The sequence below is a fragment of the Gopherus flavomarginatus genome, chromosome 5, assembly GCF_025201925.1.
Source record: "Gopherus flavomarginatus isolate rGopFla2 chromosome 5, rGopFla2.mat.asm, whole genome shotgun sequence".
In the NCBI taxonomy this organism is placed as follows: Eukaryota; Metazoa; Chordata; order Testudines; family Testudinidae; genus Gopherus; species Gopherus flavomarginatus.
In genome coordinates, this window is record NC_066621.1 from 126,753,830 (window position 1) to 126,777,546 (window position 23,717).

At 42.3% G+C, this 23,717-nt stretch overlaps 1 protein-coding gene across 2 annotated transcripts in view; it reads right to left on the reverse strand.

Annotated features, from left to right (window-relative positions):
• Nucleotides 1–23,717, reverse strand: part of EML5 (EMAP like 5) — a 301,390-nt gene that overhangs the window by 3,104 nt on the left and 274,569 nt on the right. For both annotated transcript variants that reach the window (XM_050953201.1, XM_050953200.1), the window contains 8 exons: nucleotides 16,893–17,066; nucleotides 13,245–13,453; nucleotides 9,701–9,858; nucleotides 6,709–6,823; nucleotides 5,907–6,095; nucleotides 5,476–5,648; nucleotides 3,368–3,530; nucleotides 2,107–2,210 (listed from right to left, as the gene is read on the reverse strand). In XM_050953201.1, coding sequence (XP_050809158.1) covers nucleotides 2,107–2,210; nucleotides 3,368–3,530; nucleotides 5,476–5,648; nucleotides 5,907–6,095; nucleotides 6,709–6,823; nucleotides 9,701–9,858; nucleotides 13,245–13,453; nucleotides 16,893–17,066 — 1,285 coding nt within the window. The remainder of the gene's footprint in view (nucleotides 1–2,106; nucleotides 2,211–3,367; nucleotides 3,531–5,475; nucleotides 5,649–5,906; nucleotides 6,096–6,708; nucleotides 6,824–9,700; nucleotides 9,859–13,244; nucleotides 13,454–16,892; nucleotides 17,067–23,717) is intronic.

Consider the following 23,717-nt stretch of genomic DNA (forward strand, 5'->3'; position numbering starts at 1 on the left):
TAACCAACAAGGCAATTGTCAAATATAGAAAAATAAATTATGTGAAGTACAATGTACAGAAGTTGAACAGAGATGTTACTATTAGAGCTAGTCAGAACATTTTTTGTGAATGTTTTCATGGGAAAACGCTGTTTCACTGAAATCAAAATGTTTTGTGGAGATATATGAATTTTGATGGCATTTTTGAACGAAAGGTTCCCGAGGTCCAGGGTAGACCCTGGTCCATTCCAGAAAGAAAGAGATCCAAATCAAAAGCTAACCCTTTTGCTGTGAAAACTGACATTTCAATAACTTTCCAGTTTGCAAAAACTTTTGAAAGGTTTGGTTTTCATCCTGCACTGGATCTAAAATACATTTCAAACCTTGAAAATCCTCATGAAATGGAATTATTGGTCTCTGGCTAGCTTTAATTATAAATGTACATGTACACTGCACAACCTGAAGAGAAACCCAGCACTGGATTATATGATGGATTATAATTTATATGCTGAAAATTTGGGATGCTAGAATGTGTCTGGATCAGGCTTGAGTATTATATTTTAAAATAAAGTTATGATACAGTTAGAGCTAGGTCAACTGACAGTGTTTCTTTCAAACACAAATGAGGAATATAATAAATTAACTCACTATTAAATCATAAAATGAATAGGTGCAAAAATGTCTCGGAACCTGATGACCTGAAAATTCTCTGCCTATCTGATACTATCTCGATTATGATCAGGAACCCTTTTGTTTTGAAAAGGAATCGGTTGCTGGCAGGACATTCTCTCTCTTTAAAGACCCAGTGACTTTGGAATTCACTCCCCACAATGGTATGAAGTAGCTCAGGTCTGCCAAAGTTCAGGGCATGCTACAGATCCCAGCTCTTGTTCAGGGTTTTGAGAAAGTGGGAGATGTACGGGGCTGGTGATTTTTTGTTTTTAAAAAGAATTATTTTTTCAATTAACCTTTAGTGCATGAATGAAGGTATATTGCAGGATTTGTTATTTTGTATTGATTGTGATTTTACAGATTTGTCAAATGAGCCTAATGGCAAAATGATTTTTATTTCAATAAAAATCAAAATAAAGTAATTAAATATACAATGTAAAATAAAACAATGTCATTTAAAAAAATAAAACTAATGCCAAACATAATAAAACATCATTTTAAATATAATATAATCTGTTTATACAATGATTTCTTTTGTATATTTTTGAATACACCAATAATAATCATATTTTTCTCATATGGTAAACAGCAGTACTGTATAAAATCTAGCACTGTCTACTACACATGCTCTAATAGGCTCTGTAAAACTTAAATGATCACAGACCTGTATTATGCAGGGTTTTATTTGAAATCAATTTTATATTTTTTCCTGACTTACCCTCAAATTGCTATTTCCAGCTACTGCTGCAACACATTCAATTAACTGGGAGAATGGGACGTATGATCTCTCAGGTTGCCTTAGATCAGGGGTTCTCAAACTTCATTGCACCATGATCCCCTTCCAAGAACAAAAATTACTGCACAACCCTAGAAGGGGGGACCAAAGTCTGAGCCTGCCGTAGCCCTGCCGCCCAGGTGCTGGGGTCCAAAACCAAAGCCCAAGGGCTTTAGCACCAGGCAGGGAGTCTGTAACCAGAGTGCCACTGCCCAGGGCTGAAGCCCAAGGGCTTTGGCTTTGATCCCGGACCCCAGTAAGTCTAAGTCAGCCCTGGTGACCCCATTAAAACAGGGTTGTGACCAACTTTGGAGTCTTGGCCCACAGTTTGAAAACTGCTGCCTTATATGCTGGATCAAAAGCTGTAAAGGGTACATAAAGAACGCGAAAACTCATAACTTCCGTCCAGAGACCATATGCATCTAATACCCCGATTGGAGTAATTGCCAGTGGTCTCAAGTGGAGCCTATATATTCTTCCCATGTGACTTTATAATGTACAATTACTCTGTTGCCAGATCAATCAGGCATGCTTTAAAGAACCATACAGATCAAACGCTGTAGCGTTGCGGTATCCTTCATGATAATATGGTCATTTCCAGACCTATGGTTTTCTTTCCAGGTGGGAGACATCTGAACTTTTACTCCAGTAGCAAGAGTGAATCTGTGTGAATTAGGTACCTGGTCCAAGTGGCCCATGTTATTCTGTCAATCACTGCCTGGTCCATAAGCTGTCTTCCCGAAGGCACTTCATAGACCTGCCTTTTGTAAGACCCAGTAGAGACCTTTGAGGATGAACATCCAGAAATAAGAGTTCATTTGAGTTAAAAATGTTTGAAGATATTTGAAGTAAGGATATAATTATACACTCAATGTTATTATCGATGGCTCTGAAATAGAGTAGAATCAGAGGAAGTATTCTGTGGGAAGATCTCATGCTTCCCAAAAATGTATACAAGTAGAGAACAATGAGAAATGGTGATCAATTTTTAATTTAAAAAAGTCTTACCAATAAAATGTGAGTGAAATGCATGTACATTCCTTACTACACAGCACCCAATTAAAAGAGTATATGTTGTAAATAATGCAGGTATAAACTGGACTTAAAAGTTGCTTAATTGGCCTGGGGAGGCTCACCCCAGTCTGCGTGTGATCCTTTGGTGGTGAAGAGGCCACATAAGAGCTCGTATGCTATTCCTCCTCCCTGATGTTGGTGCAGTAGAGAAAATGGAGTGCTGCTAGGACATCTCTACTCCATGCTGATCCCAATATTTATTTTTGGCCTGTTGGAGCCATTTGTGGCCAGTGTAAATTACAGCAGCCTGAAGCTTGGGCTTGTGACCTCATAGAAAAGGGTCAAAATGTGTAGATGCGTTGTGAGAGCCATGGCAACATGGGCAGAGTGCTCATCAGAGGAGGCTTGTACTGATAGGATGTGCACAGGGGCATTTTCTCTATTATTATGGTCAAGAATCTGAAGGGTTTGCCATCGTTTCCTGATGATTCCTGGGAAGAAAGATTGTACTCCTCATTTCCAAAAGGTTACAAACCCAGCTTCAGCAAGGTGATGAGGCAGGTGAACAGTCAGTGTTACTTTTTAGTAATTCAGAAGTACACTTCTGCTTTCTGTATTTATTTCTCACACTCAGGTACTAAGATGAGTCCAAACAACTTATTTGTATTTGTGATCTATACATGCCTATCACAAAACAACCTCACCATTTAACACAGCTGTCAGTTTCTAACCATGATAGGCCCAGGACTGAAATACTGGGGGAGCTGCTGGTCAAAACTGAGATGTGATAACTGGAGCTTCATAAGGAACTTTGCATGGTGTCTGTCACTAATATATTTGGTATGAACAAGTGTTAATAGACCTTCATGAGCAGTACATTTACTTACAAACTTAAAAATAAATACAATGATCTCAAATGACTGATACCTGGAGAAAACGGCTATCTGCAGAGAAGTCCATCTGGATAACAAAGCTTGGGATATCTTTGCAGTAGCTAACTCGATTTAGCGTGGGGCCCAATGTCAAGTCATAAAAATCCACTGCATTCTCACTAGTACCCACTGCTAAGTAACGAGAATCTGGACTGAACCTGAATAGATAAATAGTTTAAGAAGAGAGGTTGAAATTCACAGGAAGAAAAATGAAAGATCTTAGAATTTCTTTTTCTATTTTCTTTTCAACCTTCTGATATCAAATTTGGGTTTTTTTTGGCAAGGTAGTGTTACAAAATGGATGCAGCTCTTATTCTAAGGGATGAAAAACAAGAGAAAACAACATTTTTCTGGTCCTACTTTCTCTTTCAGCATGATTTATTATTAGTAATAGAAGAGATTTAAAGAAATAAAAATGTGATTTTTTTTCTCTACAATATATTTGAATTACTATTGCTTCTCTCGATGAGTTCTCATAGCAAAAACATTTTGCACATGGTCCGATTGAATTTCATTCTAGCCAGACTAACTTTCTAGATGCTGGAAAGAAGATTTAATCTTCACTACTTTAAAAAGATGGGCATGTAGATTTACAGAAGACAGAATCAATTTTATTTTTGTTAGCAACGAAGGATGGAATGGAAAGAAGAACCTTTGGATAGGACCACTTGAATGAAATGTGGCTAAAATGAAATCTAATCAGCTAAATATTGAGGAAAACACACTGTTTACAAAGCAAAAAACTGAAAAGGGAGGAATAATCTACTATATAAAGCAAGATTTGAAACTGAAATAAAAATGTTGGAGTAATTTACATTTGGTGAATGTTAATGTTTGTAGACCAGCCAGGTAAAACTGGTAGTGAAAATCCCTATAGTTCTTCTATTAAGTATCCAATCACACCACTGTGTAAATGTATCTTTTCCTGCTATATTTTTGATCGTATTTTGCTCTATAAAGGTGTTCCAATACTGTCTCCTTTTCGCTCACAATGTTTACCTTCAATCTGCCCTATGCTAAATCTGCTGGTTCCTACTCCCTGTCTGTGAAGCCATTAGTCTTGAAATCACTTCTTAAAACTAATTTATTCTAGGAATCAATTAATTCTTTCTTGTACAAATGATCTTTCCTTACTCTCTCCCCTGAACTCTTGCCTAATCTTGTCTGGTTTTTTTATTATAAACTCTTTGGGCAAGGAACATATTTTATTCTGTTTTTATGGTCTTCTTAAATCCTTACTTTTTAAATTATATGATCCAGAATGCTGCAGCTTGACTACACTTGCACCAAAATCAGAACCATATTGTCACTTCCCCATCTTTCATTACAATCAATTACATCTTATTTATATCCAATTCAGAATTGTCCTAGTTTTCAAATCCCTCCATGAACTTTCTCCATCTTAATATTCTTACCTTACAGTCGCCTTATTATCTGCCACTTACTATTCTATTTCAAATTTTGTCGTCTATCTCCCCTCCTTGTGACTCTCCTCAATCAGGAGTCACTCTTTCTCTTGCGCCACCCTACTTCTGTTGAACTTCTCTCTCCTTCTAAGAGGCTGAAATGATTTCTTCTCTTTTGAATCTAGCGTTCTGAAGTGGGCCCACTTATGACAGAACCCTTCCCTTTCCCCTTCATTGTAAGTAGTGTCTGACAATACTTGACATCTCTACTGCTTAGGTTCCAGCTTTCTGTTCTACTCCATTTGTTCTACTCCATCTTCATATGTCCTTTTTCTCTTTATGCCTTGTATTGAAGTCATTATACCCAACTCTGTAAAGCATTCACTCTATTCTATCTCTCTGCAAAGCATTTTGTAATACTCTGTACGATGAATACTATATAAAAGTAAATTATATTGTATTATAAAACTATTCTCAAAGCGCAAACTTTGAAAATTACACTGGGTTGCGAGGGGGTTAATATGGTGTTTTAAGTATACGAACTCCAGATGAATAGCAACTTTTGCATATGGGACTTCCTTATAAAATAAATCACCTTATGTCAGTGGAGTTTTTGTTTTTAATTTATTGCTTGCTTACTTTATCAGCTCATTATTATTACATTTCAAGGGCAGATAAATGCCATGACTTTTCTGACCTTATGTCTTGGATAGCAGAACTTCTGTCCCTTTTTTTCCCCCATATTTTTAGAGAGGTCACCAGCAAGATAATAAATTCTCCATTTTTCATGCCAATAGCCACCATGTCCCCCTCAGGGCTGTAAGAAACAGTCCGAGCTGCATGTCCTAAACTGACTTTGTTCAGCATCTTCTGTGAGAAAATAAAAACCAGGAAAAGAGGAGTAAATGTTTCTATTTATGCATGTTCCAAAATAATCCATAACCACCAGTTTCTCATTAACATTCAATGGATACTTTATTATGCAAAACATAGTGTCACAACCACTATACTAGCTTAATTTCTCAGACTATGGTAAGAAAAACTATTTTAAATCCCCATTATTGAATAAATCTTGGATTCTTTTTTGCTAGAAGTATAGCTGCTTAGTACTATTAACTTTACATCTACCTTTTCAGCAATGTCCCAGAGTCTCACTGTCCCATCTTCTGCAGCAGAAAGGAAAAAATCTCTTGAAGGATGTGTAGCCAGTCCCCAGATAGGTCCGTCCATATGACCATTAATTAGAATATTACATGCTGCATTTTTCTCTCCAACTTCAATTATTTCAGCATTCCTTGTCCCAACAAGAATTTTCCCCTGAGACAATGGTGAAAGAATTACTACTGTAATAATGTATTAACTAATACTTATAAATAGTAACAAATGAACCATGGTTATAATTCCATCAAGAAGGGCTGCTGAAATCAAATAAGGATTACATTTTGTTAATGAAGAGATCGGCATGTGAATCTTCTTATTGTCTGAATTTCTGTTCACAAGTCAGACATCAGATATAAAACTGAATTATTCTCTGCCTCCAAATTTAAAAGGATGTATTTGATTCAAGAGTTGTTATAATGGTCCGGGTTCTTAACACAGAAAGCGATCTTTCGTTATTTTTTAATCAAGTTGTATACACAATATCATGCTAATAGGCACTAGTATTTCCTTACGTGTATTTATGTGTGGACTGGAAAGTATGCTTTATGATAGAAAATCTACAGCCACGGTAAGCATTTAATTTAAGAACATTTTAAATTATAAATTAAAGTTAGATTCTTCATAACTCTTTAAAATTGACATCAACTTGTATTAATTATTCAAACTAACAACCATGAGAAAAAGATTCTGCAAAAATTCTTCTGTATATCAAATTGCTCTATAATAACCCAAGGATTGACAGCAATATATTAAAGAGAACATGCCTTACTTTGCCTCTACACACAGAACGAACACAGTCAGTCATCTGTCCTGTTTCCAATCTGAAGGCACGACATCGCTTCAGCTCCTGATCCCATAGTTTAACAGCCCCTCCTTCCTTTGATCTAATAAGATAGTAGCCAAAGGCACTAAGTATGAAAGCTAGCTCGTATTTTAGTCAATTAAAATATTTTGTTACTTAATGTAGTTTAACATCCCCCTCCTTCCCATTTTTATTCATTTAGCTTATTCCCTCCTAAGTAAACCCACTCTTAAAAAGCATGGAACTAAAATGACATTGGCTGCCATCGCACTCTTCACTGTTTGTGTGTTATATCCCTTTCCCCGACCCTGTCTCTGTCTTGTCTATTTAAATTGTGAGCTCTTCAGGGCAGGGACCCTCTACAACTCTGTACAGTGCCAAGCACAGTGAGGCACCATTCTTGATTGGCCCTTAGGCACTAATGTAATAAACAAGATAAAGGCATTATAAGTTTATTCCTTAAAGATTCCATTAGCATTTGTATAGGAAAAATATTAATATGCAATATATACCAGTCTAAAAAAAATAAAATTCAGATTCTAGATAAATAATTTTATTTATTAAATCCTAACAGTTTTTAAACCAAAGCAGATTTGTTTTTCTACTGTTTTAATCTCATCTTTCAAAAACACATTGATTCTTTGATTTGAATGAATTATGTGTATTAATCTATAAAGATGACCAATTTTGCTGAAATCTCTGAATTACCGTACAGAGGAAAAATAAATCAAAGGCATAGTTAGATTACAGATTCTGTAATTCATATGGTGTGCCTCAATTTCCTGCACTGTAATGCTTCTTCCCTGCTGTCATGAAATGGCATTTAGAAAACTCTTCTGTCTAGTGACTAAAATCTCATGATGTGAAGAAAGGAGTGGATTTCCCAAACTACTGGTTTAGTACTATATGCTAAACACTACCTGTGAGCCATAACAGTCTAATCCTAAAACAAGGAGCGAGTGAAGGAAGAGAAGAGGGAAGCAAAAGAAAATGCAAGAAAAGAAACTGAAGAGGAAAACTGAAAGAGAAGCAATGGGGAAAGTGTTGATGGGGAAATAGGAAACAGAATAAGATTTGTAGCATGTATTTTTAATTATTATTATTGTTATTTATTCAGTGCCTTCAATGTTCTAGATGCTTCACAGAACAAGTAAAAGATATGGTCCCTGTTCTGTAGGCATGAGATGATAGACAATGGGGATGAGGAGATGGCAGGAAAAAGGCCAGATTCTCCATTACTCCCTTCTTGTACTGGGTGCAGAAAACAAGGTCAGTGGGGACTAACTTATTTTTGTGTCTCCCTAATTTTGGCCCAGAATAAGGGCCTTCCCAGCTCTAAACACAACTCAGAGCAGCCAAACACAGCCTCTTAGAGCAGAACTGAGACACCGGAGTAGAGCAATAACATTGTGTGGTTATTTTGATAGGCTGTGCATGCTCTGTGGAGGTTAATTTTAATGATGTATTTTAGCTATAAGTGTTACTAGACCAAAGCATTGCATTACATTTCTGCTAAATGATTCAACTACTTATCATGAGCAACTGCTATTTTTCAACAGATATAAATATTGATGTGTAAGTATGCAGGCTTCCATTACTCTTAAAAGTGGTCTCATAGCATATCTTCAAAATTCTGTGTGATCAAAGCATCAGCCAAGTATGCAAATATATTGTATACATCAAGTTCCCTTAGGTGGTCATCCATACATCTTCTGTATTTGATTAGTAAGACAGTTGGAGTCTCAAAATGCAATTCAGGGAACAAGAGGAGGAGATCTGCCTTTTAGTACTTTTGATCTACATTAAATGCCAAAACACACACATTTACAAAATACTTTTGTCACCATTTTTTCAGGAAAACTGATATTTCCTAGTGATTTCCATTATCAAACATACTACAAACTTGTATGTCTTTGTGTTTTTAAGTAGTCTGTATAATTACATTAGAATGTGTAATGTGTTTTAAGATTCTTCAGAATAGAAGACAATGTACAGCAGTTATGAGTTGATTTTAGTTTTACCTTTTTCAATGTATTCATTGATTCTTTTGAACCTATGTGATAAGAATACCCTTTTGGCTTTGAGACACTCAATATTATATTAGAATGTCGAGAAATAAGTAGCAAATAAAATGAACATATTAAAAGCAAAACATCTTTATAAATGCAAGACTATTATTTTAGGGAAATAATCATAAATTTGATGGAGTTTTGTATTTGGACGCAGTGTATGTTAACAGCTATCTCCAAGGGAAGGGAAAAGGATCTCACCAAAATGAAAGGAAATATGTAGTGTTCTGCAATACTGAATCTTGCTGAGCTTTCAGTCTCATTAAATCTGCTGTGTGCTATTGCATCTGCAAATGAGGCTAGAGGAGCAGAAGACAGCTCCCTCTCATGATCCTGCTTTCCTCTCTACTGCATCCCTTCTAATTCCAGCTCTGACAGTGTAACAAGGGATTCGAAGAAAACTGGCACTGGTAATGAAAATAAAGGATCTTCTTTTTGAAATCTGATTAAGACAGACCCAAGGATCATGCTGTTGAATAGGCGCCCTTTAACCTCTCAAGTGTGTCATGAGTTTTTGTGACAAAGATATCTGTGTGAGAAAGGGGTGGTCAATTTATATTTCATGACAAAGGAAAATTGATAATTTCGTTATTACAGTTCAGGCTTGTATTTCCCCTCAGTGGTCCAGCAAGGGCCCCATTCCCCGGCTTTCACTGTATGTAATGCTCCCATTGTAAAACAGTGTTTATTTCTTTACTGTTTCAAAGCTATTTGTTTCCTAGTCAGTCTTAACCTTAATAATGAAAAATCATCATGAAATGTTTGAAGTAGCTTGCATAGGTGTTTAAATAAAGTGACTGATGGTAACTACTGGAATTTCATGTTCCGAAGCATATTTGTACAGCATATAATATCTTAGTAAAACAAATTTGAATGATAAAAAGACTCACGGTCTTTCTTTGCCTCCTGTTACGATTAGACCATCTCTTAGTGTAGTGTACATTGTGAACACAGGCCCATTGTGAGCTTTGGCCACAATTCGTACCAATACATGATCTTTCCAAACACAAACATCTCCACTGATGGTACCTGTAAATGTCAAGTTATTCTGAAAAGGGGGGAAAATATACTTATAATTTGATTCTGAATAAGCCAAGAAGAAATACATTTAATTTTTGTAATAAATAAATAAATAAATAATAAGCAAATTCTACATTTTGGCCTAGATTGTGGCTTTATTAGTCATTGCTGTAAAAGTGGTGTTTGTAGAGGGATACAGACCAATGGCAGATCCCAGAGGCACTCTGTCTGCAGACGAAAAAGGCAGGCAGATAGCCTCCAAGTTAGAGGGTGAACACATAAAAGTGAATCAGTTGCTATGCACTTTTCAAGGCACATGCTTTTCTCCAGTCAATGTGGAAGAATGTTAGAGCAAAGGTCATCCCTAGGCTGAGATGTCCAGCACTGCAGGGAGCATGAACACGCCCCTCCTGCACTGAGAAAGTGCAAGGTATGGAATTTAGGGACAGAGTTCTCGAGTCCATTCCACATCATCCCTTTGCACAACCATGGAAGAGCAGCCAGGAAATCAAGAGCAGTTAAGATACCATTTAGTATCATGTTTCACACAAAACCAGTAAGTCAGACTATTACTACTATACTTCAAGCACAATGTTTGATGGAAATCATCTTCAGTGTCCAGGTATTAGGTACAGCACTTCCCTCAATGGAGCACAGAGATGGTCAGTTTAAAAAAGGAAAGAAGTAAGAATCTAACTCAATGGAACATAAACTATGATTTTCTTTAACTGTGCCTCCTGTTTTTGACAAGTAGTAAAGTTAAGCTTAACTACCTTAGATATTCAGAAGCAATGATATTGAAAAATATTTAAAACCAGTAACAACTAAATGCTTGAGAAGTACAAAATGTTTCTGTTAAGTAACTGCAGAATTCTTTACGTTTCAAATTATTTGTGATATTTAATACATAAGATATTATATCAATGCGGAAAAAATACATTCCCTTGATTGACTCCGCTGATTTTATCTGCCATTGGTTTCCCTTGAAGTCACATCTCTATCTAAGGCACTAATATCGCCTCCATTATCATAATATCTGAGCTCCTCACACTCTTTGATGATGATGATTGATGATGATATAATATGCATTGAAAACATTTAATTCCCCGGGATCCCGATTCACTTTCCAAGCTATTCATGGTATTTATATGACTCATTGCCACTCATTGAAATGTAGCTGATTCTGTGCAGGGAATGACACAGCTGTTTATCTATATACAGCAACATCACATAACATCAAATGCCTAAAAGTGAAGAAAAATATATTCAGTTGAAACTGCAGTGGGCATTCAGGCAGGATGGATTCATGGGAATGTGACCAGGAAACTGCTACTAAACACCATCCCTATGCTTGTGAAAAGTTGCCCATACTTTTAAAAAAATTACTTATTTATCTAGATTTGTATGGAAAAGTAAAGAGAGGCACTTATCCAAGCTCCCCAAGCACCGTTGGTATAAATGACAAAAACAGAAATAAAATTGAAGTGCCAGCAGAAGACAAAACTTCCCCACAGGTTCATTGCTCTCAAACTTCAGCCTTAGATGCAGCTTGGGCCAACAACTACCGCTTGCACTGTGACACAAAGGTCAACTGACTCAGATTATACTGGACTAGAAGAGGGAAGCCTGTTCCAGAGCTAAGGGCCACTCAAGGAGAACACTGTACACACCAGCCCCCTCTTTTAAATCAAGGGAAATCCAGCTCAAATACATCTGCCAATTGCAACTGTGATAAAGAGGCAGTCTGTCCCAAGCCATTTAGGGCTTTAGAGGTCACAAACAACAATTTAAAGTCAGTCTGGAAACCAACAGGCAGCTAGAGTCGATCATACAGAACAGGTGTCATGTTCTGCCATTTAGAAGCACCAGTTAATAAGCAGGTTGCCACATGGTGCTATATCTTAAGTAAATTTAATAAATTAAGCTGGTGCACAATGTACAGCACACTGCAGTAATCCAGTCTTCAAGTGACAATTGTGTGGGTCCTGGTTTAGCATCTCGAAGAAATGGTCACAATCTCTTAGCAAGGTGCAGATCATTTTCATAGATTCCAAAGGCAGAAGAGATACTGTGATCATCTATTCTGACCTGTATACCAAAGGCCAAAGGACTCCTTCAAACTAATTTCTTTTGAATTAGAGCATATCTTTTAAAAGAATCCACTATAATCCTTGGTACATTGTTGCCATGGGTAATTATCCTCAAAGAGCATTCCTGGACACTTTTGCTGTATGATCATCCCACAGCAGCTGGGGAATGCAACAATACACCCAGACTATGAACAAGAACCACCCCATGGCAGGCTCAAAACCTTAATAAAAGTGGAGAAGTTATTCTCTTAATTTCTTCTGGTTACCTCTTCCAATTTAACAACATCACCTCAGTCTTATCTGGAATGAACTTCAGCCAGCAAGTTCCTTTCAGAATTCCACATAAAAGTGCCTTAAGAGAAGAGGCACTACCTCCCTGTACCACCTTCTGCAAATCTTTAGGCAGGAGAGAACAGAGCCACCCTAGAACTTCTCTGGAGTCCACAGATAATTCTTCATGTTTAATGAACACAAGAGATGAGAATCTCAGGTTTTAGGTCTCAGCTGAAAGAGGGCATATTACTAGGGTGACCAGATAGCAACTGTGAAAAACAGGGACACAAGGTCAGGTGGATAATAGGCACCTATATAAGAATAAGTCCCCAAAAACGGGACTGTCCCTATAAAAATGGGACATCTGGTCACCCTACATATTACAATGACCTAATTATGCTGGGCTACTAAATATTGACTTGAAGGGAAAAGTGGTACCAACCGAAACACTAAACAACTTCCCATAGATGTTAGATTTCTCTTGGGGAGCTCCCATCTAAGTACAGATCAGTCCTGATCCTGGTAAGATATGATGACCTCACAACCTGGGGTGGTATGGCTGTTTTTTATACCTTTTTGTAAACTTTCTACATTAAATGCATACTGCATATTGTGTCTTACTCCCTCAAAATTTGGATCTTATTCAGTTAAATTTTGTCTTGGAACAAGCACGGCTGGAAGATGGACATTTGTTACCCAAAGGTCAAATCTTCCTATCATTTTTTGTAAAATAATAAAACAGAATGGGACTAGATGGGAATACTTTTAGTGATCAAAAATCAATACATATGAAGTTTATGCAACACTGGGAGTATCTGAATTCATAACCTTTTTCTAAAGAGAATTCATTTAATTTTAATTAAGAATAAGCTCTAGAAATAACAAGTTTATATACTAATCAGCAGGTTGCAGCAATCTATTATGCAAACAGGCATTTATGGCAGAAGAGTTCAGGATAACTTATTTTACTACATATACAGACATGGAAGAATAAAATGTAAAAAGGATGTTTGTATGTATGCATTTTAAAAGAATTTGTTAAGGTACATACAGCTCCAAAAGCTACAGATAGCATGGTCTGCATCCGGGCATCTTCTATTGAACTTAGTAGCCCTTTTTTACTGAGAAGAGCTCTTCCAGCAAGGGTCCAGAACCTCACATGTTTTACTCCCACTGAAACAAACTGGGTATCTGAATCCGGTCTGAATTCTGCTACAAATATACGTTGGTTATGACCAGTTCTGCTGGCAATTTTGGCACCTGCAAAAAGAAAATGGAGAATTTGAACTTACCACAAATATATGTCTTCTCCCAACACAAGAATCCTTTACTCTGGAGCCTGATGAGTTATTCATCCCCACAATAGTCAAAAAAGTAGCTGAAACCCCAAGCTGTTCCTCCTATATAAATCCTGGAATGGCATATCTCCAATGCTTTAAACCCTAGAAAGCTATACACATATACAAACTACGTACCCAGCATAGGAAAAATGCCAGAATAGAGAAAGGTGGTGTGGGGGAGAAGAATGAAATGAGGAGACAGATCAAGAAGAATCGACAGGGCTGCCGGGGCGGGAGGGGGGAGGGGAGTAAGGGTGGTAATTTGCCCCAGGCCCCACAGGGGCCCCCACAAGAATATAGTATTCTATAGCATTGCAATGTTTTTCATGGAAGGGGCCCCCAAAATTATTTTGCCCCAGGCCCCCTGAATCCTCTGGGCGGCCCTGAGAATCGAAGACTAAAAGACCTGATGACCAGGACAGCATCTGGTGAAGATGCTATGTCTACTTGTAGGCTGCAATCTTCAAAGAGGCCTAATGATCAGGGCCTTACTCCTAATGTATTTCAACAGAATTTGGGAGCCTAACTACCTTAGGTCCTCTGAAAATCCCAGCTCTAGCATCCAGTCAAAATATGCAGAGATTTCCAGGGAGCTGCTCCGCAGATTTGCGCCAAAGCTGCTCTATTTCTCTCTGTCCAAGATGAATAGAGTACATTCAACAAAATCAGTCTAAGACTCGAAGATGGTGCCTTTCCAGCCTATACATAGTTTTCAAAATTAGATGTTCTGACCCATTTGAAGATGGTTGTCTTAGATGCTTTGTTCTTACCTGCACAGCAGATGAACAAAGTATCTGACTACCTAAAGTACTTTGTCCTATCCAGGAAGCATTTGATGGCTCTGTAGCTATCCAGATGGAGCCATATAAACTCTTGAGGATGAGCAAGTTTAAGACAGTGGCATCTTGACTAAAATAGTAAGGAGAAACTTACTAGACAGGCCCTTACTAAACATACTACACAGGCTCTATCTTTGCCCATGGCCACACTCAACACTGCACCAGTTTCTACAGGGGCATGACTGGACACTAACCACATATGATGACAGACACATATAGTGAGGGGTCATTTTCATTACATCCACTCATCACTCCTATGGATTTCTCCTTCGTTAGCAAAGACCACCAGATGGGAAGGTGGCCTGTCATTGGGGAGTGTATCATGTTGGCACCCAGAGTTCAGGGCTCTGGTAGGGTTGCCAGGTGTCCAGTTTTAGACCGGAACGCCCAGTCGAAAACAAACCCTGGCGACTCCAGTCAGCACCGCTGACGGGGCTGCTAAAAGTCTGGTTGGCAGTGCAGCAGGTCTAAGGCAGGCTTCTTGCCTGCCCTGGTTCTGAGCAGCTCCCAGAAGCAGAGGTATGTCCGTCTCTAAGGCGCATGGATGGCGTTGGGGGCTCCGTGTGCAGCTCTCACCCCAAGCGCTGGCTCTGCAGCTCCCACTGACTGGGAACCGTGGCCAATGGGAGCTGCGGGGGTGGTGCCTACAGGCATAGGAAGCACACAGAACCCCCTGGCCCCTCCACCTAGCAGCCAGACATGCCAGCGGCTTCCTGGGAGCGATGTGAAGCCAGGGCAGGCAGGAAGCCTGCCTTAGCCCTGCTGGGCCATGGACTGCGAGCCACCTGAGGTAAGCACTGCCCAGCCAGAGCCCACACCCCAACCCCCTGCCCCAGCTCGGAACCATCTCTTGCACCCTAATTTCCTCCCAGAGCCCACACCCTGCACACACTCCCACACCTCAACCCCCTGCCCCAGCCCTGAGCCCCCTCCTACACCCCAAACACCTCATCCCCGGTCCCAACCCAAAGCCCACAGCCCCAGCCCACACACCCTCCTGAACTCCAACCCGCTGCCCCAGCCCTGAGCCCCCTCCTTCACCCTGAACTCATCATAGAATCATAGACTATCAAGGTTGGGAGGGACCTCAGGAGGTCATTTAGTCCAACCCCCTGGTCAAAGCAGGACCAATTCCCAACTAAATCATCCCAGCCAGGGCTTTGTCTAGCCTGACCTTAAAAACCTCTAAGGAAGGGGATTCCACCACCTCCCTAGGTAACCCATTCCAGTACTTCACCACTCTCTGAGTGAAAAAGTTTTTCCTAATATCCAACCTAAACCTCCCCCACTGCAACTTGAGACCATTACTCCTTGTTCTATCATCTGCTACCACTTAGAACAGTCTAGGTCCGTCCTCTGTGGAACCCCCTTTCAGGTAGCTGAAAGCAGCTATCAAATCCCCCCTCATTCTTCTCTTCTGCAGACTAAACAATCCCAGTTCCTTCAGCCTCTCCTCATAAGTCATGTTCTCCAGCCCCCTAATAATTTTTGTTGCCCTCCGCTGGACTCTTTCCAATTTTTCCACATCCTTTTTGTAGTGTGGGGCCCCAAACTGGACACAGTACTCCAGATGAGGCCTCATCAATGTCGAATAGAGGGGAATGATCACATCCCTCGATCTGCTGGCAATGCCCCTACTTATACAGCCCATAATTTCTGGCCCCACCCCGGAGCCCGTACCTCCAGCCGGAGCCCTCACCCACTCCTACACTCCAATCCCTTGCCCCAGAACCTCGTGAAAGTGAGTGAGCGTGGGGGAGAGTGAATGACAGAGGGAGAGGGCATAGAGTGAGCAGGAGGTGGGGCCTCAGAGAAGGGGTGGGGGCCTCAGGAAGTGGCGTGGCGGGGTGGGACAAGGGTGTTCAGTTTTGTGCGATTAGAAAGTTGGCTTTAGGTTCTGGGTGCACCAGCAGCTTTGCAGTCATGGTCTGAGTATGAACTTTCCAGTTGGGAAGGGGAGAGAGAGAAGGAGCAGGACAGTGCGGAAGAGAGGATGGGCAACAAAACCCAAGGTCCTGTGGCCTAAAACCTTGAACTCAGAGCAGAGATGCTATGAATGAGTGTTTACTCTAGTTGGGCCTGTGATGTAATTTCAGAGATTATACAGGAGGAGCAGTTTAGGCATCACATTTCTGAGAGTTTCAGCTTGTTCTGTGGTCTTTGTGAGTGTCAATCAGTCAAGTCTCTAGAGGACTCCTGGGTATGAAAAGATTTATATTGAGCAGAAAGAAATAGATTCAATACAAAACTGAATGAAACAAGGTTTACTTTCATTATGATAAATGGAGGTCAAGGGATTTTCTTATCCTGTGTTTACAAGGATGATTCACTGGAAATACATTTGGCAATAGTTAAGCACATCTATCTCATTTTTAATTTGTACAGTATATGCTATGTGAAATTTATTACAATCATTTTTTCAGTTGATAACCAAAATTTTTATATTGCAATTTTGGTGTGTGTTCTTGATTGACTTAGGGGCAATATAAATGTATTGTATAAATACAAATGCTTTCCTACCTTCCTGCCACTTCCAAATGGTAATGGTGTGTTCAGGATCCAGCCCTACAGAGAGGAGAAGTTTGCCAGTGGCACTGAAACTGACTGAACAAACTCCCTTTGAATGGTAGCATCGCAGTACAGATAGTGTCTGTTTGTTCATTGCATCCCACACATGGATAGAAGGAGCTGTAGCTAAATGAATATAATCAATTAATTATTATATGCTTATAAACAAAGGCAACATTTTTGCTACTGAAAGCGAATGAGGTTTTAACACTAGAAAAAAAACATATTATATATATATTTTAACCAAAACGAGGGAAAGGTTGGTCTCACCTTATAAACTGACTTTTTGCAAATAAGACCACCAGTCTGAAGTGCAGGCTTGTGGTTCAGTATTATATTGGTGCACATACCTTCACTCTCTAGTTGGTTGCTGGGCTTTTGAAACCCAAAAGAGCCCCTCATACCAGAGGCCTCTCTTGTTTTCAACCCGAGCTAAACTTTTCTTAGCTTGAAACAATAACTCAAAATCTGAGAACTTTGAAATATACCTTCTCTAATAATATGTAACCTGTCACAGGTTTAATATCTGGGTGAGGCTTTCATACTGGTGGTTTCTGCAGAAAGTCAGTTTACAAGACAAAAACAAAATTTCCTTTTCTACAAGGTGCCCACCAGTTTGGAATGCAGGCTATATATCTAGCAGTATGCCAGCTGAACCACTGGTTGGCTTACTGAAGTAGAAGAACTAGAGGTGTGCATCTTGGTATGAGGCCTGGTCTACACTACGAGTTTATTTTGAATTTAGCAGTGTTAAACCAAATTAACGCTGCACCCGTCCACACAAAGAAGCCCTTTATTTCATTATAAAGGGCTCTTAATATTGATATTTGTACTCCTCCCCGATGAGGGTAGTAGTGCTGAAATCAGTATTGCCATTTTGGATTAGGGTTAGCGTGGCCACAATTTGACGGTATTGGCCTCCGGGAGCTATCCCACAGTGCACCATTGTGACCGCTCTGGACAGCAATCTGAACTCGGATGCACTGGCCAGGTAGACAGGAAAAGCCCCACGAACTTTTGAATTTCATTTCCTATTTGCCCAGCATGGAGCACTGATCAGCACAGATGACCATGCAGTCCCAAAATCAAAAAAGAGCTCCACCATGGACCGTACAGGAGATACTGAATCTGATCTCTGTATGAGGAGATGTATTCTTTCTATCAGAACTCCATTCCAATAGACAAAATGCCAAAACATTTGAAAAAATCTCCAAGGCTATGATAGACAGAGGCCACAACAGGGACTCGACACAGTGCTGCGTGAAACTTAAGGAGCTGAGACAAGCGTACCAGAAAGCCAAAGAATGAAATGGACGCTCACGGAGGGAGGGGCGACTGACAACTGTAGCTATCCCACAGTTCCCGCACTCTCTGAAAACCTTTTGAATTCTTGGCTGCGCTCCCAAAGCCTGAAGGGTCAAAAACATTGTCGCGGGTAGTTCAGGGTATATGTTGTCAGCCCCCCTCTCCATCTGTGAAACCAAAGGGAAAAAAATAGTTTCTCGCCTTTTTTCAATGTCATCGTATGTCTACTGGATGCTGTTGGCAGACACGGTGCTGCAGCGCTACACAGCAGCACCCCCTCCCCTCCCCGATGGCAGACAGTGCAATAGGCTTGATAACTGTCCTCATCATCCTGTGAGTGCTCCTGGCTGGCCTCGGTGAGGTCGGCCGGGGGCGCCTGGGCAAAAATGGGAATGACTCCCAGTCATTCTTTTCTTTAAGTTTTGTCTCCTGGAGATTCACTCCTGCCTGGAATATCATAGCAACTGGAGGCTGCCCTGCCCTGCCCTGCCCTCCCCTCCCCTCTTTGATCTCTGCTTGCAGAGGCAATAAAGTCAGTGTTGTTTCTTATTCACGCATTCTTTATTACTTCATCACACAAGTGGGGGGAAGATTGCCATGGTAGCCCAGAAGGGGTGGAGGAGGAGGGAAGCAACGGGTGGGGTGGTTGCAGAGGCACCCCCTAGAATGGCATGCAGCTCATCATTTCTGTGGGATGTCTGAGGCTCTGACTCGGAGTGGCCGTTTGCCTCTTTGGTTCTTTAGGAGGCTTGCCTGATACTCTAGGCAGGACTGATTCTCTCTTTAGACAAAACTTAAAGAAGAGAATACCTGGGGAGTCATTCCCATTTTTGTCCATGGGCCCCCGGCCGACCTCACCGAGGCCGGCCAGGAGCACCCACAACAGCAGCAGATGGTAGAGTATGACTGGTAACCGTCATTGTCAACTTGCAAGGCAGCAGATGGTACAGTAGAGCTGGTAACCGTCTTTGCTAACTTGCAAAAGGCAAGGGGATGCTGCTGTGTAGCGCTTCAGTACTGCGTCTGTTAGCAACATCCAGTAGACATACGGTGACAATGAAAAAAGGCTGAACGGGCTCCATGGTTGCCGTGCTATGGCATCTGCCAGGGCAATCCAGGGAAAAGGGTGCAAAATGATTGTCTGCAATTGCTTTCATGGAGGGAGGATTGTCTGACGACATTTACCCAGAATCACCCATGACACTTTTTGCCCCATCATGCATTGGTATCTCAACCCAGAATTCCAATGAGTGGGGGAGACTGTGGGAACTGTGGGATAGCTACTCACAGTGCAATGACGCTAGCTTCGGTACATGGACGCACACCACTAGCCTCGGTACCGCCGAATTAATGTGCTTAGTGTGGCCGCGTGCACTTAACTTTATACAATCTGTTTCCAAAAATCGGGTTCTGTAAAATCAGAATAATCCCACAGTGTAGACATACCCTGAGTTACTTAGATTGTAAACTCTCTGGGGTAGGGATTGTCTTTCCACAATATGCATGTACATTATTAATCATGGTGATGATGATTATTTATGACTATGGTAGTGCCTAGAAGTCAGCGACTCATCGTACTAGGCATCACAGAGAGAGTCCCTTCCAAAAGAGCATATAGTCTAAGCATGGCTTGCAATCTGTGTATAGAGCCTGCTACAATGAGGCCCTAATCCTGACTAGGGCTTGGACTTTCAGAGGTGTGTAAGTGACTCAGCAGCACAAACCTGCTTGAAAAATCAGTAACAACCTTTGCAGAAGGAAGACAGAAGGACACTCCAACTCATGAAGAGGCCTGAAAAGAGTGGGTCCAGAAGGCTCTTTTTTGCTATGAAGATTTCCTTCATGCTGTTACACAGTCAGATTGGTTTAACAAAATAGAAACCCTCCCCCTGCTCCTTTTTTAAAAACTTATATAGCATAAAACAGGCAATCGAATTTGTGAAAATCCTGGGAAGATTCATTTGTTTGTATAGGCATCCAACTTCCTGAGCTAAGAAAACTACCTTGTCAAACCTCTCGTAGAACAAGTAGACAAGACCTTAGAACGTGTTGGAGACTGTTTTCAGGTGGACTAATTTCTGAGAGCACACTAATTCGCTCTCCTTAAGGCTAATAATAAACAGCAAGCAGCTGTACTGACTCTCAAAGTACTTTTGGAGCCTCTAGAGCTGACTGAAGTTTCAGAAGCCTGTTGAGATAGAGCAGAATGTGCTGGTATGGGTGGGAGCAATGCAAGGTAAAGTGTCAATTAAAAGTGCTCTTGACCCAGAACAAAGCAAATATTTTTGACGTGATGATGCAATATGTATATGCAGGTATGTGTTTTTTTGAAAGTGAGGATGCCTGCAGGTTCAACTGCTGCTATCACTATCTGGGTTGTCTCTATTTTGAATTCCATATATGGCACAAGGGGACTGAATGATGTCAGATCTACAAGTACACAGACACCCCTGGATCTCTTTGGCAAAATGATTGTGAACCTGTGCAAAACAATCAAAACTTTACATCTCACTCCTCTGTCTGATAAGAGATGGAAAAGACAACAAATCTGTGAGAACTTGAAGAGCTTGGTACAGGGACACATAAAAAAAGGCCTATATTCTAAAATAAATGGTGATCAGTCTCTGCTTGACCTGGAATTATGGTGCGATGGCCTTCACTGACTAGAGGGTCCCGCCTTCTGTGTGGATATTAACAAGTAAAAGGGAATGGTAGCATGATCAAGTTTAGGGAACCACTGCAAAAGAACTTAGAAATCAAATAGATTTTGTCTAAACCTTTTCAATCTACTTTTGATCTGTTAGGAAGTCTGCATCTAGCACCTGCAGCTTAATGGTTCATGCCTTAGTAGTGCATAATACTATGGCTGAACACATTAAAATGATATTTGGAACCAGCTCATTATTCCTTTTGTGCATTGTGTAAGAATTTTCTTTCATGGAAATAACCATTTGGTGACACCACAGTTACTACCATTTTTTTATGTTTGAGTGTTACCTCAAAGTCTTGAAGAGAATTATAGGCAGGTAGTTAAAATGGTGCATTGCTGCTGGGCAGAACGAGCTTCTGGGATACCCCAGAATTATTTGACAAGCTTCTTTACCTCTTTGTGGAAAATGAAACAGATGCAGGGCTTTATCCTGGTCTTTGAACAGTCTTTTCTTCTTCAGCATCCTCCCTGGCAAAATCCTGGACTGCCCTAATCTCTACCTACATGACACCATGAGCTGAAAGTTTGTGGATCTCGGATGAAGAGAAGTCTGGATCATCTTCATCCAGGGTGACCAGGTGTCTGGTTTTCGACTGGAACACCCAGTCGAAAAGAGACCTTGGTTGCTCCGGTCATCCCCGCTGTGGCTCTAAGGCAGGCTGTGCCCCGGAAATGGGTTGCAGGTCCAGCTCCTAGGCAGGGGGCTCCGCACACTGCCCCCGCCCTGAGCACAGGCTCTGCACTCTCACTGGCTGGGAACTAGCCAATGGGAGTGGGGGGGAGGTGGTGCCTACAGGACAAGAGCAGCTTGCACGGAGCCTCCTGCACCGCCCCCTGCCTACTAGCACTGGATCTGCTGGCCACTTCTGGCATGCACGCAATTCGGTGTCAGGACAGGCAGGCAGCCTGCCTTAGCCCCCGCACCTGCTGTGCTGCTGACCGGGAGCTATGTGAGGTAAGCTTGTGCCCCAACTCCCTACACTGCCCTCAGCCCCCACCCTCCAAACCTGGAGCCCCATCTTGCATGCCAAAGCCCTCATCCCTGGCCCCACCCCAGAGACCGCCCAGCCAGCCCAGAGCCTTCACCCCTTTGAACTGCAACTCCATGCCCCAGCCCTCAGCCCCCACAAACCTGAAGCCCGCTCCTGCACCTCAAACCCCTCATCCCTGGCCCCAGCCCAGAGCCCGTACCCCCAGCCCAGAGCCCTCACCCCTCCCACATCCCAACCCCCTGCCTCAACCCACAGCCCCCTCCTGCATTCCAAATCCCCGGCTCCACTCTGTAGCCTGGAGCCCCCTCCTGTACCCCAAAGCCCTCATCTCTGACCCTACCCCAGAGCCCATCCCCCAGTCCAGAGCTCTCACACCCCAACCCCTTCCCCAGCCCAGATCCCCCCAAACCCAGAGCCCCATCCTGCACCCCAACCCCCTGCCTCAGCCCACAGCCCCCTCCCACAGTCTGAATCCCTTGGCCACACTCCCCAGCCTGGAGCCCCCCTTGCACCCCAAATCCCTCATCCCCAGCCCCGAGCCCTCACCCCTCCCACACCCTGATTCCCTGCCTCAACCTGAAGCCCCCTCCCACACTCTGAATCCCTTTTCTCCATACCCCAGTCTGGAGCCTGCTCCTGCACCTCAAACCCTCATCCCCAGCCCCACCCAAGCCTGCACCTCCAGCTGGATCCCTCATTCCCTCCCGCACCCCAAACCCCTACCCTAGCCCAGTGAAAGTGAGTGAGGGTGGGGGAGAGCGAGCCACCGAGGCAGGGGAATGTTTTGAGTGGGGAGCGGGGCCTCAGGGAAGGTGCAGGGAAGGGGGCGAGGCCGCGGGGAAGGGCAGGGCCGGTGCAAGGATACTTTGCGCCCTGGCGAAACTTCCACCTTGCGCTCCCCACCCCAACCCCTCCCCCCAGAACATCAGTTATAAACTTTCAAAAATGAATACTGCATAATATGGCATTGTTCATCAGAATTAATACACGTTCAGCTTGAAGATTTATTAATTTCATTATTTAGTTTACATATTTAATGAAAATAAATGAACAACCTGAGAGGGCATGGGGCTGCCTGGCTTTGGGCAGGGGGATGCGGCAGGGGTTGGCTGGAGACAGGAGGTGTGGGGCAGGCTGGAGGCAGGGCAGGGGGTGCAGCAGGGGTTGGCTGGAGACAGAGGGTAGGCCTCTGGAGGGGGGGCTGGCTTGGAGGGCAAGGGAAGTCACCCCCCAGCACTCACTGGCAGCGTGGCTGGAGACGGGTCTCTGCATTTCCTGGCCGCTGGTGAGTGCAGGCCCGGCCCTGCTACAGAGCTCAGGGAGTGGGGGCGGGGCGGGGCTGAGCAGGGGCGGGGGCCCTGGAGAAGAGCCAGAGCAGCAGGGAGCAGCGCAGCGGCCCCGGTGGCCAGAGGAGGAATGACATCACTTCCCAGCCGGCCGGAGCTGATCAAAGCCGCAGCGCCGGGTGAGCTTCCCAGACAGACATTTTGGGCACTGCTTTTTGGCACCCTCAAATCTTGGCGCCCTAGGCGTCCGCCTAGTTTGCCTAATGGTTGCACCAGTCCTGGGGAAGGGGAAGGGCTAGGGTGTTCAGTTTTGTGCGATTAGAAAGTTGGCAACCCTATCTTCATCCAGACACCACAAATGTGGATTTGAGTAGACTACCACAACAGGGTTAGCTGGAAGAAAAATGTGGTTTCCTCTGTTCGTGCTCTTCTCAAAATCTCTGCCATGATCTTGCTCCTCCCTCATGGAGGTCATGGTCAGCCT